The sequence below is a fragment of the Lichenostomus cassidix genome, chromosome 3 (assembly GCF_008360975.1).
Source record: "Lichenostomus cassidix isolate B80296 chromosome 3, HeHo_3.0, whole genome shotgun sequence".
In the NCBI taxonomy this organism is placed as follows: Eukaryota; Metazoa; Chordata; class Aves; order Passeriformes; family Meliphagidae; genus Lichenostomus; species Lichenostomus cassidix.
Genome location: NC_139483.1, coordinates 55396473 through 55413561, shown reverse-complemented (window position 1 = coordinate 55413561; position 17089 = coordinate 55396473). Strand labels below are relative to the sequence as shown.

Here is a 17089-nt window from a genome sequence, read left to right as displayed (position 1 = left end):
TTTGGATTCACTATCCTGAAATCATTCACACACACCCACACACACCACGAAGAGAAAACGAACGCATACAGCATTTCGATACTGCAGGTATGCAATATATATAAACGCAGTGTGCATGATGGGGAAATACTGCATTTCCTTATAGAAAAAAAAAAGAAAAAAACCATAAACCACCGAGCCGAGCGTATGCTCCCGGGGAGAGCCCAGCCGCGGGCACTCCGCCTCCACCGACGGCAAGGAGCACTCGCCTGCGCCTCGCCGGCTCCGGGGCGGCCCAGAGGTTCCGCCGGCAGCACCGCGGCTCTCTCGGGGTGCTCCACACTCCGCTCCAAGCTACTCCACCCGGGCACGCTGTGCCGAGCTGAGCCGCTCCGAGCCGTGCCGCGCTGTGCCGAACCGCGCCGTGCCGAGCCGAGCCGAGCCGAGCCGAGCCGCACCTCCCCTCGCCTGTCCCCGCCCCAGCCGGTCCGGCCCACCCCCCGGCGGCGGGGCGCTGCGCCGCCGAGCCATGCTAGGCTTTAAGCGGCAGGTGCGGGGGAGCGGAGCATACGCGCAAGCGGCGGCTGCTGCGGCCCGGCGGTAGCGGCGGCGGGCGCCTTTCGGCTCGGCGGGAGCCGCGGCGGAGCGGAGCATGTCGGTGGCGACCGGGGGCAGCGAGGCGGCGGCAGCAGCGGGCGGAGGCGGCGGGAACCGCGTTTTCTTCCAGAGCCCCCGCGGCGGCGGCGGGAGCGGCGGCTCCTCCGGCAGCTCCTCCCGGGAGGACTCGGTGTCGGCAGCGGCGGCCGTGGTGCAGGTCCAGCAGCGGCGCCACCAGCAGGGGAAAGTGACGGTGAAATACGATCGGAAGGAGCTGCGGAAGCGGCTGGTGCTGGAGGAGTGGATCGTGGAGCAGCTGGGGCAGCTCTACGGCTGCGAGGTGCGGGGCCGGGGTCGCGGGGTCCCCGGCGCGGTCGCTGTCGCCGCAGTCCCCTCGCCTGCCGCTGCCTCCCTCGCCCCCGGCGTTCTCCTCCCGCCCCGAGTCGCATTTCGGCGGTGGGCAGCGGAGCGCTGTCACCGCCACCTCTAAATGACATTCCCGGTCCGCCGCCCCCACCCTGCCGCTGCCCCGCGCCTCACTGGTGCCACGCGGCAGGGAATGGTGAAAGGTGCCCCCGGTCCTGTAGAAAGGGTGTCCCCCGTACCCGCCCGAGGTGAATGGCAGGGGACCGCCCTTTGGGAACGGGCGGTGGCTGCCGCACGGCCGGGCACGGAGCGGTCCCTCTCCTCCGGGGTGCCCCGGCGCCTGCGGCAGGTCCGGGGGTGCCAGGAGGTTCGCCCGCGGCGGTGCTGGCCGGGAGCCACTGTCCCCGCAGCCTTCCCGGGCAGCGCGGACCGGGGCTCGGAGGCGCCTTCCACGGGCTGGGCGGGCGGCGGTCTCCGTTAGACGCGAGCTGGCCCAGAGCCGGGGAGCCCGGCGGCTCGGAGGGGAGAGCGGTGTGCTGGGCGCAGGGCGAGCAGGAGGAGGCAGCGGGACGTGCATGAGGGCTGTGCGGAGGCGGCTGTTGTGGAGCAAAGACTCCGGTGTGGGTATGGTGCCCTCTGGATCGTGGTTTTGCGTTACCCTGACCTACAGGAGCGGAGTAGACACTGGCCAGGAAATCTCAGCAATTAGGAGATCATTAGGTCGAGAATCGAAAACATTGGGGGGTTGTATGTACCTGATTTGTAGGTATCAAACCTGTTTATCTTTTACTCTGGGCAAAGAGCGAGTGTTGCCAGAATGAATTCTCGTTTGTAGAGGACAGCTGAGCAGGAGGATGTTTCAAGATTGTTCAAAGGAATGGCAACTGTTGTCTTCCATATGGAGATGACGACGTTCTAAGTAAAGGAAGTACCAGTACTTTGCTTTGTCAAGGTACATTAGTAATGTAGACCTTCTAATCCCCAGGGGATCCTGTCTCCCTTCCACCTTGGGTATTTACTCTTCTGAAAAGGATCAGAACGTTAAGGCTAAACTGAGGTTCGCACATACTTTTCACATCAGTAGTCTAATTCACTTTTATTAGAGACTTCTGAAGTGAGAATTGTTGAAGCCAGATGTGATTTTTGCAGCTAGCATGTCTGGGAGCCAACATGTCACACCAGGGCTCCTGGGCATGCTGGAGCAAGGAAGACAAGAGCTTGACAATCCTTGAGGTGTGGATGTCTTGAGTGAATGTGAAAACATAAATAGCCTGGATGGTACATCTAGCATACGCATAATGCAAATGTTTAAAGAAACTCCTTTAATCTCAAAAGTGGTTAATTGCCAAATTTGTTACAAGGACATATAAAAAATGTGCATGTGGTGAGTTAAACCTCCTTAACTGTTCACATCCATGAGCTGTGGGCAGGAAAGATACAAATGGAAACTCTACTTGAAAATAATAAAAAGGAGCAGTTCTTAGTCTTCATCTTCGTGTGACTTGCCTCCCCAGTCTCATGACTTGTTTGGCCACACAGCCTGTAGGCTGTGAGGATTTTTCTGAGGTTGGAAGTGTTCACAGTTGTTGCATGAACTGATGTTTCTGTGTCCGTGCAAGCTGATAACATAGTTAGTAGCTGGCCTGCTGCTTCTGTCCCCTGGTTTGACTCTCACTGTTCAGAATCCCCAGGCCTGTTTGGGATGTGTGCTGTGTGTGACTTTTGACATACAGGTGTACTTTTTCTGTTGATAAGAAAGGATGCGGTACACAGGACCAAAGCAAAGCCCAGTGGAATTGTTGCTGCCCTTCACAGTATTCAAATCACAGGCTTGTTGGAGGAAAATATTTCATTCTTTTCCTTATCATGGTTGTTGCCTCCAACTAAAATAGGAGGTTTGCTTTACGAGGAGAGCTCGCCATTAAGGTGGAGCTGCATAAAAATAACTGTTTTGATGATTTGATTTCTGAGGTGACTTTTAGGGGGAAGAGTGGTTTAACACAACAGAAGAAAATGTTTGCAGATTTGAAAGCCAAGGGCAAAATGTTTAGGTCATCTTTTGCTCTTTTTTATTATGTATGAACTCTACCCAGAGTCAGCACAGATGAGGGTAGTGAAAAGGTCAAGCAATTAATATACTATCAGAATAAAGTTGAAGATGCATGATGAGTGTAGTGATTAAAGACAATAGCAATTTAATGCAAGATGCTTTGCTTGAATCTGCTTGAATTACTTCTAGGCTTAGAGATGTAGCTCTCAGGCTGAAATTTAATCACCTATGCAGACAGTTAATAACCCTGTCTGAGGGTAGGTTGGGAGGGGGTTGGGAATTGCTCACTTTACCTTCTGTGGAAGATCTACAATAACTTCCTGATGCAATGACATTTAAGTTCTGGAACAATCTAAAATCTTCCAAGTTCTCGGAAATAAGCATTGAATCCTGGAAGAGCTAACCAATGTCAGTGTTTCCTTGCTGTTCTGATTCAGAGCTCCATTTCTAAGGAGCAGAGCATTTCCAGGAAGAGCAGAAATAAGTAGAGGGTGTTTGCAGTGTGGTACACTGAAAGTCTGTAAGAAGGCTTGCATGTCTCTTTGTAGGACTGCATAAATGTAGTACCTGCTCACTGTTTTTCATTTAAGTAATGTTTTCTATTATACTGAGATTCATTGGTAAGTGGATACTTGCAGAAAGACTCCCTTTATTCAAAACTAAACATGTATTCATAGTCTCTCAAGTGCTTGCAAGTTAAGTCAGCTATAAGCTTGTCTTGGCACGGTGACAAAGTTTATAGGAGATGAAGCTGGGAAATAACAAGACAGGTTTGTGTTCTTTTTCTAGTGGATCTTGTCTTTACTGGTACATTTTTAGTTTTAAAAATTTGATGCCAAGCAATATAGTGGTGTTGGGGGTGTGGTTTAGAAGGAGCTATTTGAGACTATTTTTAATGCAGACCATAGTTATATGACACAAAGATCAGCTTTGGAAAGGTTACTTCCACATAATGCAGACTTTAGAGATAAAAGACCCTTTACCTGAATGGTATAGGTTGTCATGGTGGAAAACTTTAGTAGGACCAGAGAGATTTAAGCAGGATTTGTTGGGCACCAGAACCTGTCAGGCTAATATACTCAGGTCAGGTGCTTCAGGTGAGTGTCCGTCTGCCTGTTTGCTTCTGGACTGCTTCATTAAAAAAAAGTTTATAACCTGTTGGTTCTGGTTTCTGTGAATGCTGAAACTGAGGTTATAGTTGCAGGTTAGTATATTGAAAATGCAATGCCTAAATTGCAAGACTTGAACTGGCTTCAGTGTTGACCTTTACTAGGTATCTTAGTACTAAAAATAGTTTCTCCAGAGATGCTTTGTGTTTTGGGCTAAGTCCATTATTGGTTAAGAATTGCAAAATAATGCTGCACAGAACAACTTACATCATCACTATTCATTCCCTAATGGTTTGCAACTTGTAGTTCAGCATGTAAGTTGTGACAGACCAGTTTTCCAGATGTATAATCTATGTTGTGTGCACCTGCCAAACTTGTACGACTTTGTATATGAAAAAAAGAGATCACTGTATTTGACCCCAGAAACCATTAAACTTTGCAGGTGAATTTCTGTGCTCATGGGTCCTCTCTACCCACAGTTATAGCATTTGCTATAAATGGCACACAGATTTTTGCACAATAATGAAGAAAGATTTTGCTTGTGCTATGGGTTTGTTGCTGAATTTTTTTTAATGTAGAGATTTGCATGTGCAAATCAAATGAGCCCCTAAAAAAGCTGAATATAAGACTTGCCTTCTGAGATACTGCTGAGCTTAGCTGAGTAATCAACTATTTTATTAGAGTATGTCTACTGATGTATGGAAGTCAGTGCTTGGCAAAGGATATGATGTTGGTCTGGAAATACCAGGGTGTTATGTCCAAGCTTATTCTTTTTCTTTTCTAGGAATGGATATACCCTGGGATTTTGTTTAAAAATTCACTGTACAGTAAAATACAATTGGAAGAGCTGCCCATAAAGGCCCTTCAAGAATTTCCTTTAGGAGTACAAATCCATGCCAGACTGAGAATTGTTATCTGTAAGACTGTTTTTCATCTCCTGGTATGGATACTGCAATGACAAGAGTGGCACAAAGCTGTGAAATGGGAAAGGGATTTTGTGCTGGCAGTGGAGTATGGGAGGGAAGGAAACAATTTAACTCGGTCCTGCATGGATTGAGAGTGCCCTTTGCCAGGTAGCTCAGGGACTGCAGTGCTGGAGAACACCCTCTTAGTCTGTCTTCCTGAAGCTGCTGGGATATGCTAGCATTTCCCTCCACACATTCTGTCTTTTCCAAAACAGCCTGGTCAGCATGCTGCTAAGGCTGCCATGTGGTGATGTGGACCTGATGGTATGATCAGGTACTACTTATGCCTCAGGCTCTAGTGAGATAATGCTTGAAATTCATTATTCGTTTCTTGGGCAATTGGTAAGAAAATCCACTGAATAAAACATCACAGAAACAAACTTTTGCCTACAGTCTCTTTGAATAGACTTCTTCTAACTGGGACTAAGATCTCAGAAATGGTATTTGCATGTGGATTCCTTTCTAAATGGATCAAAAGTGGAAAGAGGCTGAGAAGGATCTGAGAACTAGAGTGTTACTCCTTTGAAAAGATGCAAGTCATTAGGAAGTGTAATAAAGGATATTTTCTTTGCGAGATTGAGTATTACTGTCTAGATGCATTGGAATAAACTACTTCAAATTGCTTAGAAATTTATTTGGATTTTTTCTTTTGGACAGCTATTACAGATCTCCATGTTTTACAGCATGAACTTTGGTGCACTCCCTTGGGGGCAGGGATGCTGCTCAACACGTGTGCGTCAGTTAAAGAGTTGCTGTGATCAGAGACCTATAAAGGACACAGGCAACACAGGTGTAGCAAAGGCTTATTCTATCATGTAGCAACCAGAGAAAGGTATTTGAATCCCAAGAGCAGAAAATGGGAAGCCTAAAAAATGCATGTTTTAAAACAAACCTTGTGAAATGCATGCTGTTTTTTTCAGAGGAGCGGGCATAAGGACCTGTGAGGGTGCCAAGCACCTGATGGTGATTAAAGCCAGAGCCTTTTGTTTCTAAATGCACTTCTTAAAACATCACCTTCAGTTGTAAAGACCTTGCTCTGGTAGGAAATGCACACCTGCTGAGCTTTCCTTCTTTTTGCATGCAAAATGTGTACAACAGTGCAAAGGAATTCCAGGAGAGAAGTTCATCAAGGTCAAGTGCAAGGTTCTGCACATGGGTCAAGGCAGTCCCCACCACAAATACAAGTGGGGTGGAGAATGGATTGAGAGCAACCCTGAGCAGAAGGACTTGGGGGTGTCAGTTGACAAGAACCTCAACATGAGCTGGCAATATGCACTTTTAGCTCTGAAAGCCAACTGTGTCCTGGGCCACATTAAAAACAGTGTGGCCAGCAGGTCAAGTGAGGCAGTTCTTCCCTATTTACTCCACTATTGTGAGACCCCACCTGGAGTACTGTGTACAGCTCTGGGGCTTCCAGCATAAGAGGGACATGGACCTGTTGGAGTGAGTCCAGAGGAGGCCCATAAAGATGATCAGAGGGCTGGAGCATCTCTCCTGTGAAGGCTGAGAGTTGGGATTGTTCAGCCTGAAGAGGAGAAGGCTTCAGGGGAATTTTAGAGGGGACCTACAAGAGAGCTGGAGAGGGGCAGGTATTGAAAGGACAAAGGGGAATCGCCTTAAAGTGACAAAGTACAGGTTTAGATGATGTATTAGGAAGAAATTCACTGTGAGGGTGATGAGGCACTAGAACGGGTTGCCCGGAGAAGTTGTGGACTTCCCAGCCCTTGAAATGTTCAAGTTGAAGTTGGATGTGGCTGGCCTAGTGGAAGATGTCCCTCTCCCCATGGCAGGGGGATTGGAACCAGATGAGCTTTAAGATCCCTTCCAACCCAAACCATTCTGTGATTCCAAGAAAATTATTTTTCTACTATTTGATCTTCATTTAGTCTAGATGTCATTTCTGCACTGGTCATGGTTCACTGTTCTATCTGAATCAGCAGCAATATTCTTGACTTCCAGTTTAAAGCTTCCCAACACAGATTATCTTCCAGCAGCTATTCCATAGCAAAGTTTTTGTCCTTTCCCTCTCTGTTCAAGATTCAACTGGTCTCTTCTGAAGGAGTAGGTGTGGTTGTTTTATAACAAGGTGAATAAATAATTGATTGCTTACATCACTTAAGATTTTTATAATTGTACTTCTTAGTAACAGTAGCTTCCAATCTTTGTGGCTGCAAACTCTTGTGCCTTTAGGCAAATTGTTTTACATAGAGCCAGTACTTGATTATCCAGGGTAACAAAGGAGAGGAGGGGACGGGTGGGAGAACATGGATACAATGGTAAAACTGGGGGGGAAAAAAATAAATTCTAAACTCTGCTACAAATAATGCAGTGAATGTTCACTGAAGGGGAAGAGGGGGCACCGGTCATTTATCTACCCCTTTTTATTATTCAGGTTTATCACAAACATTCATTATATTGCTTTTGGACTTGAGTGTAGCTTGGATGTGCCTGTACTTGTAGCACAATTAAGCTGCAACATGGATGACCCATCCACAGATAGCTGAGAGCAGCTTATGTTGCGCTTTGTTGAAGGTGCTGGGCTGACTTGAGCGCTGTTGGTCTCTTGTAACCCTATGTTATGACAGGGTGGGATCTCTCTCCTTATTTTCAGAGCTTTGTGTTAGCTGATCTGACCTGTGCCTTCAAAGCAAATGCCTGAAACAAAAATAACCCTGTTTTAAAATGAGGAAAATACCTATTTCATGGAATGTTTGACTCTTCTTATAAGGCATAGAGAATAATTCTAAATAGGTCTTGTATCTAAATAAAAAGATGTGAAATAAAGTCTTACTTCAACTAGAACAACTACTGTGGTAGTTTACTTTCATGACAACCCTAAACTAATTCTCTTTTGATTCATGCCTTGCAAAGGCTGGCTGAGCTCCTGGTTGCATTCTCATAATTCTCCCTTTATAACAGGTTATCAGCCACTTAAAAAACACTGTAATGGACCTCAAACCCAACCAAAAAAACCTATGCTGTTTTGTAGAGCATATTACTGTACATAATGTGTACATACTTTACATAATCTGACAGTGCAGGACATAGCAGTAGGGAAAAAAGAAAACCTATCCCATCTCTAACCTGATTCAGCCTGAGTTATGGTCACCTTGTCTCTTGTCACCACAGGTGATAAAGCAGCACCAGCAATATCATTCTTCCACCCTTGTGTCTTGCCTGCAGTATTCAAAAACTAAGTTCTCATTTTTCCATGCCTTACATCTAACTCCAGAAACTTCTATTTGACAGCACAAATTGAGTAGGTTAGATGAGGCCATCCATCTTTGTCACAGCAATTTTTGGCTGCCTGTTGTAAAACATTAGCAGCTTCTTTGGGTGTTCTCCCATGTGACACGTGGAATTATTGAAGTAATGATTTCTAGAACTTATTAATGCTGGAGAAGGGGGATAAAATCTTAATTGTATGCAGTCCATACAGCAGCAGTATGACTGTATTTCAAAGGACAGAATAAATTTAGCCTGTTAAATATCTTCTTGGAACAAGGAATTGTTTGGGCAGAGGTACACACTGAAACAAATCAAATCTTCTTTGAAGTGATAAGTATTTAATTCTGAGAATCACATTTCATTAGCAGCACTGTTACCTCCCCCCTGCTCCACCACTTCCCCCACCCTGGGAGCATATCTATTCTAGGAACCAGTTCAGCATGGCCTCTTAAACTATTTTCGGGGAACACACAGATCGCAGCCCCAGAAGGCATCTTATATGTTTTCAATCCACGTGATACTTATCAGTAGCATAGATCTAGTGGATCTGAATATAGAGAAAAATCATAGCATGTTACTATAGGTCTTTAATAATTAGAGTGCTTGTAGATAATTAATTCAATGTAATACTGTTCAGCCTGTAAAGCAAAGGCAGTATAGAAGATAACACTAATTATGAGACCTATTGGTAAGTAAGTAAATGGCCAGTGTGTCCAGTGGTGCTAGTCTAGAGGCCACACTTCTCCTGGTGACTCAGAAAAGTTCACCATTCTAAGTATGCTGCCAACAAGAGGATCACACACTTCAGTCCTCTGTGTTGGACTTCATAAATGCAAATGATGGCACAATCAATGCCTAATGAAAATCCTCTTACCAGACTGTCTTAATAGGATTACTTTCCAGAACACAGAACTGGGGAGGATCTCCTAGGTCACGTGGTCTGCCTTCTCATCTGCAGATAAGCTCTTTGCATTTGGTATAATTTTTTAATGGAGTAACTCAGTTATATGATGTTTCTTTCCACATTATTTCATATATTTAAAAATGACTTTTAAACATTTTAGGCACTAGGATCTTTCCTACCCCTTCCATAAAATATAGAAAGCCATAAACAAAGGACCAATACTTGCTTGGAATGAGCTTGCTTGGACTTTCACTTTGTGGTGAAGTTTAAACAGATTGTAAACGTGCTTTGCTGCCTGTTCTTACTCTGGGTGTCATCAGGCTCAAGTGATGACTACAGCTGAGTGGCTGAAGTATTAAGACAGTGATTCTGCTGTAGGTCACTTACTACCTTATAACAAAATCTGTCTTTTGAATAGGTATCTACAGACTCTGGGAGAAATTTGCTTACTAATATTTCATGGAACTACTTAGCACTACTTAGAATATACCTGTTAGTGGCTTAAGATCCTAACTTATTTTAGGACTTGAATGATAACTTTTTTGAAGTAGATATCTAAATTAACTCTACCGTGGTACCAGTGGTTAGTTCTACTTTAGGTGACTGGTAAATAACATTTTGACACACTTACTTTAAATACAGAGAGTGCCCTGAGCCTTTACAGTTGGTTGATTTACATTTTAAAAGATAGTACCAGAAGTACATAGTGCATTTTTTTTTGTCAGAAAAGAAGTCCAGATGTTCTGGAATAAATTATTGTATCTTTTGTTTTTGTTATGCTGGTAGTAATCGTGCCTTTTTAGGCTTATGGTCAATTTTTGTATTCCTGTTTTAGGTTGAGATAAAACTGATTAGTCTTCTTTCTTAAAACATTCAAAAAACTCCCTAGAATTTGGATTATGTTGATGTTGAAAACTGAATCCTTTCTGAGTGCAGAAACTGGTGAGGGGAGGAGTGCTGGTGGTAACTAGCTCACTGGCAGCCAGAAACATTCCAACTCTTACTGCAGCCGTTGCTGTAGTACTGCCTAGTCTGCTTAGCTAAAGATTTAATCAACTTGGTTATAGATATCCAACTACTTTTTGTTTATCAAACCTAAACTCTTAGGCAGAAGATTTGCTTTAGTGGCTTGAAGTAATTGTGATAACCAGAGAATTCATTTATATGAGGAAGCAAGGTATCAATCTTTCCCTTTATAATTTGGAGACTGTCTTGTCTCAGACTGGGGGCAACAGAAGCTTCCAGGACTACCTCTGTAAAAATCAACACCTAAGCAACATTTCTGGATTTTTTTTTCAATATGTCCCTGAACACTTTCTCATCTTCATTTTTTTAAAAGTTCTTAATAGATTTCACCTTAAAATATATAATGAATACATTTGATATTAGAATTGTTAGCTCTTACTTTTGGTTAGTAGTTTGCAGTGTATTTAATGCAGCAAGTTGAAGGAGGCAGGACTATGTGACAGAATACTTTTTTTGGGAAACTGACAGAAGAAGCATTGGAATCAAACAGGATCCTATACAGTCTTTAGCTCCCTCCTCTTTTTGTCATCTTTGGTGGGATAGTCACAGCAGGTTATCCCACCTCCTGGATCTGGAGTTGTTTGTGAATTCATTTTAAAGATCCCTCAGGCACTTTTCCATATTTTGCAGTTTGGGGACTTGCCTGTGTAGCCAAGTGGTGTCTCTGGCCCCTGGGGAAGAGGAGTGTCTGCTTTAAAGCATGTTAGAACTCCTGCTGATATTTCTTGACACCAATGGACCTGAGCCAAAATGCATTGACTGCCAGTCCCTAGCCTGCTCCACATGAGTATCTTGGGGGAGGGAGAGTCGTCGCTGTGTGTAGAGCACACTGCTATGCCCAGGCATCACTTGAAGGAAAGACTTGTTACAAACCATGAGAAGTTGTCTGTATCTCTTGCACAGTAAATTTTTTCAAAAAGATTATATTGCTTCTAGATTCTGCAGGATGCGAGCACACTTGTTTTGATACCACTGAATAAAACATTTCCCCCCACGCCTCAGAAAACAGACTTCTTGTCTCCCATGTTAAATCTGAAAGGACGTAATACTTCTGGATAAAGAAATATTAATAAATGAAAACTGTCTCCTGATCCAACCAATAACACTTTAATTGGCTGGTAAGACAGAAATGTGGTGAGAAGACTATGAGTGTGTCAGATGCTTGATGTATCCATACTGTATGACTTCTGTTGCAGAAGTCAGTTTACACACAGCCTCTTAGTGTAAAAAAAATCAATACTGGAGACTAACATTGTTTTTACAGGGCTGCTGAAACTGAGATGAGGAGAGCCATTTAGAGGCCTCATTATATCACGTGCTCTTTCCTTGTGTTCTTTCAAACAGTCTGATGGAGTAATTAATCCTTGAAGTGCCCCAAGAGGCAAACCTACTTAATTGCACTGCTGTTTAGCCTAAATTCCCAGAGTGCAAAGGACCTGGTGTTCCTGTTTGATCGAAATTTTTTCATAGAGTATATTCCTTAGGTCTTTTTCATCTCCACACTTAGAAAAAGCAATCAATCTGTCAAATTTGACCTAGTGTGGCATGGTCCTAGTTGTTATTGCATTCTTCCTGTAGGCAGAATTATGTACAATTTGCAGGGAAGCAGTCAGCTGGACCTGTGTTGCTTGGAGATTGAGACCGACCTGCTCTTGTGAATCAGGCAGATGTAGGTATGTCCTGTAACTACTATGTGGAAAGTCATTCCACTTGCATAATCATCAAAGTAGCATCTTTAGTAGCACATTTAGAAACATTTAGTAACCTTAGAAAACTCTTGGTGGCTTAAGCTCTGCACCTTTCAAGGGTGACTAAATAACAGTGAATTGGTGTACAGCACGTATTTGCTAATACCAAACTATTTCTGCTCAGTGTGAAAGTGGATGATGACAAAAAACATGATGTGTCCTTGCTAACTGCTTTGGAGTGTTTTGTTTCACAGAAGTGACATCCAGGCATAGACTTAGCATGTCCTATTTTTATATTGAGAACACAAGGCATTTGTTTTGGAGACAGCACTTGATTTTTAACAAATGCCTTGCTGTTGAGATTGGATCCATGTTATGGGTATGGTTAGGAAGTGCTGAATGCTTCTCCTCCTCTGCTCAGTGTTGTCTGTGATCAATGCCTCTTCTTCATTTAGCAATTTCACACTCTAGTGATTCCTTTAGACTTCTGTAGAGATGCACAAATTAGACAACAATTCCTTAACCAGCATGTTCTGGATATATTTGGATAAGTTGAAGTTGTTTTGACAGTTCAGTTATGAAAACAGTAAAATAGCGGTGTTAATACTGAAAAAGATTAAATGAAATCTGTGACTGGATATCAATTTCTTCTCTATGCTTACCAATGACACTGCAGTTGCAGAGTGCAAGGTTCTTTGAATAATGAGCAGAGATTTAAATTTTTTAAAAATTAACATTATGGACAAATGGAATGCCTGGTATGCTCTACTATGACTGGCAGTTTCTTTTTGGAAAAACAGGTATTTTGGTATCCTAAAATATTTTCCCTGTAATCACATCACCTCACCCATGGATTTTTTCTGTGTTGTGCTAAAAATGATAGAGCTGTAGCTACTGTAGCAGGGGATTGATTTTAATTATCAAAGTTATGGGCACAATGAGGTGTAGGGTTCTCAAAATTCAGAATCTTATGGCATTTGCCCTTGTATTTCGTGTGGTGCTTGTTCTTTATCATTTAGTAGCAGTGGCACGAATCCCAGAGAACTGATCTACCTTGTGTCTTGCCCACATCCCCACCTGCTGGCTATATCTCTGCTTTCACTGCCCGTAGGATGCATACCACAAAGACACATCTCCTGCCTTAAGAACTGCTGTGAAATATAAGTGCCTGATAAGTTGGAGTGGTTGGTAACTCTTTTGGAGACCCTTGTCCTAGCAAGTCATAGCTGTCCTAGCTGTCATAAACACTGTGCCTTTGACTACTGGAGAACAAAAACACCTCTCTCCTCTGGAGCTTGCTTCTGTCTGTCTCTGCAATAGGTAGTATTGGGTTATCCGGTCCAGGCAGGAGGAGATTGGAGAAGAAAATGGAAAGTTGTGTGGACCTAGAGAGGTAGAACTAAGGTAGAGATGGCAGTATGCATGTAGAAAGGGTATGGTAGGCTGCCTGCCTTGTCTCCATGTTTTTCCAGGTGATTTCTTTCACTAGTATGTATTTCAGATCCAGGTGTGTGGGTGTATGTCTCCTTGCCCAAATTCTGCTGGCTTGCTTGTGCCAAGTTGATAAATAGAAGTAATTTTTCTTCTGGCTAGCTTTCTTCTTATGCCCTCAAGTCCCTGATCAAACTTGTCCCCTCTGTCTTTCTCTGCTAAAGACTCAAAGAAATATTCACAGTAGTGAAAGAGAGAACTTTAGAAGTCAGAGGTTGTAGGGACAAATGAGATTGACAGTAGTTTGCTGTAAGTTTGCTTCTCTTGCTCTAGAGGTTTCTCTTCAGACAAGTAGGAGCTGGAATTTTGTATTTTAGGAAGACTTGTTTGAATAATGTTTAAAGCAGTTCCCGTACTGGAGAGTCCACTGGAGGTGGATTAGAGGGAGAAGTAATATGATCACTATCAACAACTGCTGGCATTTCTACAATTAGTGAGAATGCCTGAACATTTAACTCTGAAGACACATGATGTACTGAAATGCTTCTAAAGCACTTGTCCAGTGTTTTTTGTAACTTGTACATCAGATCTGAGCAAATGTCTTCAGATACACTTGTACAGTCTCCCCCTCACTCCATGCCTTTTGCCAGTAGGTGAAATTATCTTTGTAGATGGCTCTTCCTCAAACATTTCTGGGATCGGTGTTCAATAAGATAAGTTGTTCATGACCATAAGGACTTTCGTAAGTAAAAGGAGCTACAGGTCTAAATGTCTGAGGTACAGGCTACAGCAAAAAGGAAATAATAGGTTTGAATTGATATTCTGCACTCTGTACCTCTTAAAGGCATGTTATGAGGCAAAATTTTAATAGAGGCAATTTTCCACATACCAAGCTCAGCTAAACACTTACTTAATTTTAGTACTCCACCTCTGATACAGATGGTTAGTGTTAGAAAATTGCAGTCTTCCACCATTACTGTTGAAGTGACCGGTTCACCCTGTCACATTATACCATCTGTTTTTATTACGGAATACCACTATTTTCTCATCCTTTTGACTTGACAAAAAAAATTTTACAAAAAGGCAAAACCTGAACTATACATGCAATTATTTCCATAGTGCTGAACATGAGAATTAGGGATGTACTTTGGAAGCATGTAACAGACTGGCTGAGTATGCCTTGAAAAAGCATATTTCTTCCCTTTTCATTTTCACAGCTGCAGTGTTAAGCATAAAAGCAGTGAAGTTAGAGTATGTCTGACTCTGTCCTCCCACACTGGCTTGTTTTTCATGTCGTATGATTGTTACTTTTAGATGTCATCCTTGTTTATGTGGGTTTTGTTTTTGGTTTTGATTTTCAAATGGCCAGTTAGCAAATCAACATGGAGAAAGTCTCATGAAAGCATAGTCCGGGAATTTCTTGCCTGGGAAGACAAAATACATTGACATATATAGTCAAGGCAAAAGAAGGGAAGCCATCTGTGCGTTAGCAAAGACTGATTTGCAGGGTAGCTCTGTGCAGAGCAGTTGGCTTTCAGCTCTGCTGCTGTAGATGAGGAGTCTGCTTGCTGTAGGCTAAGGAGAAGGGGAAGAGTAATAGCAAGTGGAGGTTGTATGTTATTGGAGAGGAATTAACATATGCAAAGATATTCTCATTTGGCATTACTCTAATGTTGCGTTGGAGATATTGCAGGAAATGAGGCATGGAGTAGAAGCTGGAAGAAAAGGAGCGTGACTTCTTGTCTTCTCTCTTCTAGTATACAAATTCTCCCCTCTCAAATCTTGTAATGCTCAGTGTAGAGCAGGAGTGATGCTGGAGCTGACTTCTGATAAAAATGCAGCTGCAGAGCAGTGGTATTGATACTGAGGTTGTCTGGCAGTGAAGAAAAACTTGGGCACCCTTGAGAAAGGAGGGTGGTTGTGGAATCATGGAATTGTTTAGGTTGCAAAAGACCTTTAAGATCATCAAATCCTAACACTAACCTAGCACTGCTAAGTCTGCCACTAAACCATGTCCCTAAGTGCCACATCTACATGTCTTTTAAATAACTCCAGGTATAGAGACTCAACTAATTCCCTGGGCAGTATGTTTCAATGAATGACAACGCTTTCCATGAAGAAATTTTTCCTAATATCCAATCTAAACATCTTGTTTAAACCTCCCCTGGCACAACTTGAGGCTGTTTGCTCTTGCCCAGTCAGTTGTTACTTGGGAAAAGAGACCAACACTTCCTTTTAGGTACTTGTAAGAAGCAGTAAGATCTCCTTGAGCCTCCTTTTCTCCAGGCTAAACAACCCCAGTTCCCTCAGCTGCTCCTTGTAAAACTTGTGCTCCAGACCCTTCACCAGCTCTGTTGCCTGTCTCTGGATGAGCTCCAGCACCTCAATGTCTTGCAGTGAGAGGTCAAAAACTGAACATAGGATGTGAAGTGTGGCCTCTCCAGAGCCCAGTACAAGGGGATGATCACTTCCCTTATCCTGCTGGCCATACTATTTCTGCTGCAGGCCAGGATGGCATTGGCCTTCTTGGCCACCTGGGCACATGCTGGCTTGCATGCAGCTGCTGTTGACCAGCACCCCCAGGTGCTTTTTTAATGAGCAGCTTTCCAGCCACTCTTCCACAAGCCTGTAATGCTGCATGGGACTGTTGTGCGCCAAGTGCAGGGCTCAGTACTTGGCCTTGCTGGACCTCAGCTTGGCAATCCAGCCTGTCCAGATCCCTCTGCAGACCGTTCCTATGCTCCAGCAGATCAACAGTCCTTTAGAACTTAGTGTCACCCGCAAACTGACTATGGGTGCACTCAATCCCCTCATCCAGATCCTCAGTAAGGATATTAAGCAGGATTGGTCCCAATACTGAACCCTGAGGGATGCTACTTGTGACTGGCCAATGGTCAATGGCAGTGGCAGCCCTGTGTCTGGCTCCCTGGGTGCTGGGCAGGAGGTGTTCCTTGCATGAGCTCAGCTGGGGATGCCTCTGCCAAAATTGACTGAAAATGGTATTTGGTGGAAGATCTACCCTTCAGTGTTGGTTGATGCAGGGGTCTGGCAGTGCTGTGCAGGGCTCAGTGCAGCATGCAGCCCTGGTCTTGCTGCAGGTCACCCAGCATGCTCGTGTCACACCTGTTCCATGGGAGCTGCCTGGCGCAGGAAATGGCTGCCAGGGCCTGTCCCACCCCCAGCCAGGAGCACTGGGGCAGCCCCAGCCCTGGGCTCTTCCTGTGGCTGAGCCAAGGGCAGGCCGGGATGTGGGTCCAGCTTGGCAGGGCCTGTGGCTGGGCAGGGCTGTGGGGAGCTGGCCCGGCTGGACGGGGCTGGGGCAGGGGCTCATGGCCCCAGGAGCTGACATGGGGACAGCCCTGTGGCCCAGGCACTCGGGTGAACTTGGCTTTTTGATCTGCCTTGAAGCAGGGCCTGCTTTAGGATACATTCTCACATGGGCCTTTGGGCCTGGCTGTTTCTTAAGGCTGTTGGGAGGAAATGGGGATGTTCATCCTTGAAGAGAGCTCCAGGTCTGGATCACAGACTGTAATGCAGGGCTGTGGCTTATGTTAACATGTGTGTCATGACTGAGTGTTTGAAGATGTCAGACCCAGCTTTGTCATCATAACCAGACCCATCATAACCAGGCCATATGGACCCTGATGAGAAGGTGTGTGTTGCACCATTAATTCAGTTTCTATGTAAAGACTTTTGAAGTGCCTTTGTTCATCCATGAGACCCATTTAAATGTCAACTTCTGAAAC

At 44.3% G+C, this 17089-nt stretch overlaps 1 protein-coding gene across 2 annotated transcripts in view; it reads left to right on the top strand.

Annotated features, from left to right (window-relative positions):
* The first annotated feature begins 479 nt into the window (after positions 1–479).
* PPP1R14C (protein phosphatase 1 regulatory inhibitor subunit 14C) overlaps positions 480–17089 on the top strand; it is a 53050-nt gene continuing 36440 nt past the window's right edge. The window contains exon 1 of one of the 2 annotated variants that reach the window (XM_085055851.1): positions 480–916. In XM_085055851.1, coding sequence (XP_084911977.1) covers positions 632–916 — 285 coding nt within the window. In that variant the 5' untranslated portion in view covers positions 480–631. The remainder of the gene's footprint in view (positions 917–17089) is intronic. The other variant, XM_085055850.1, reaches the window with a different exon arrangement.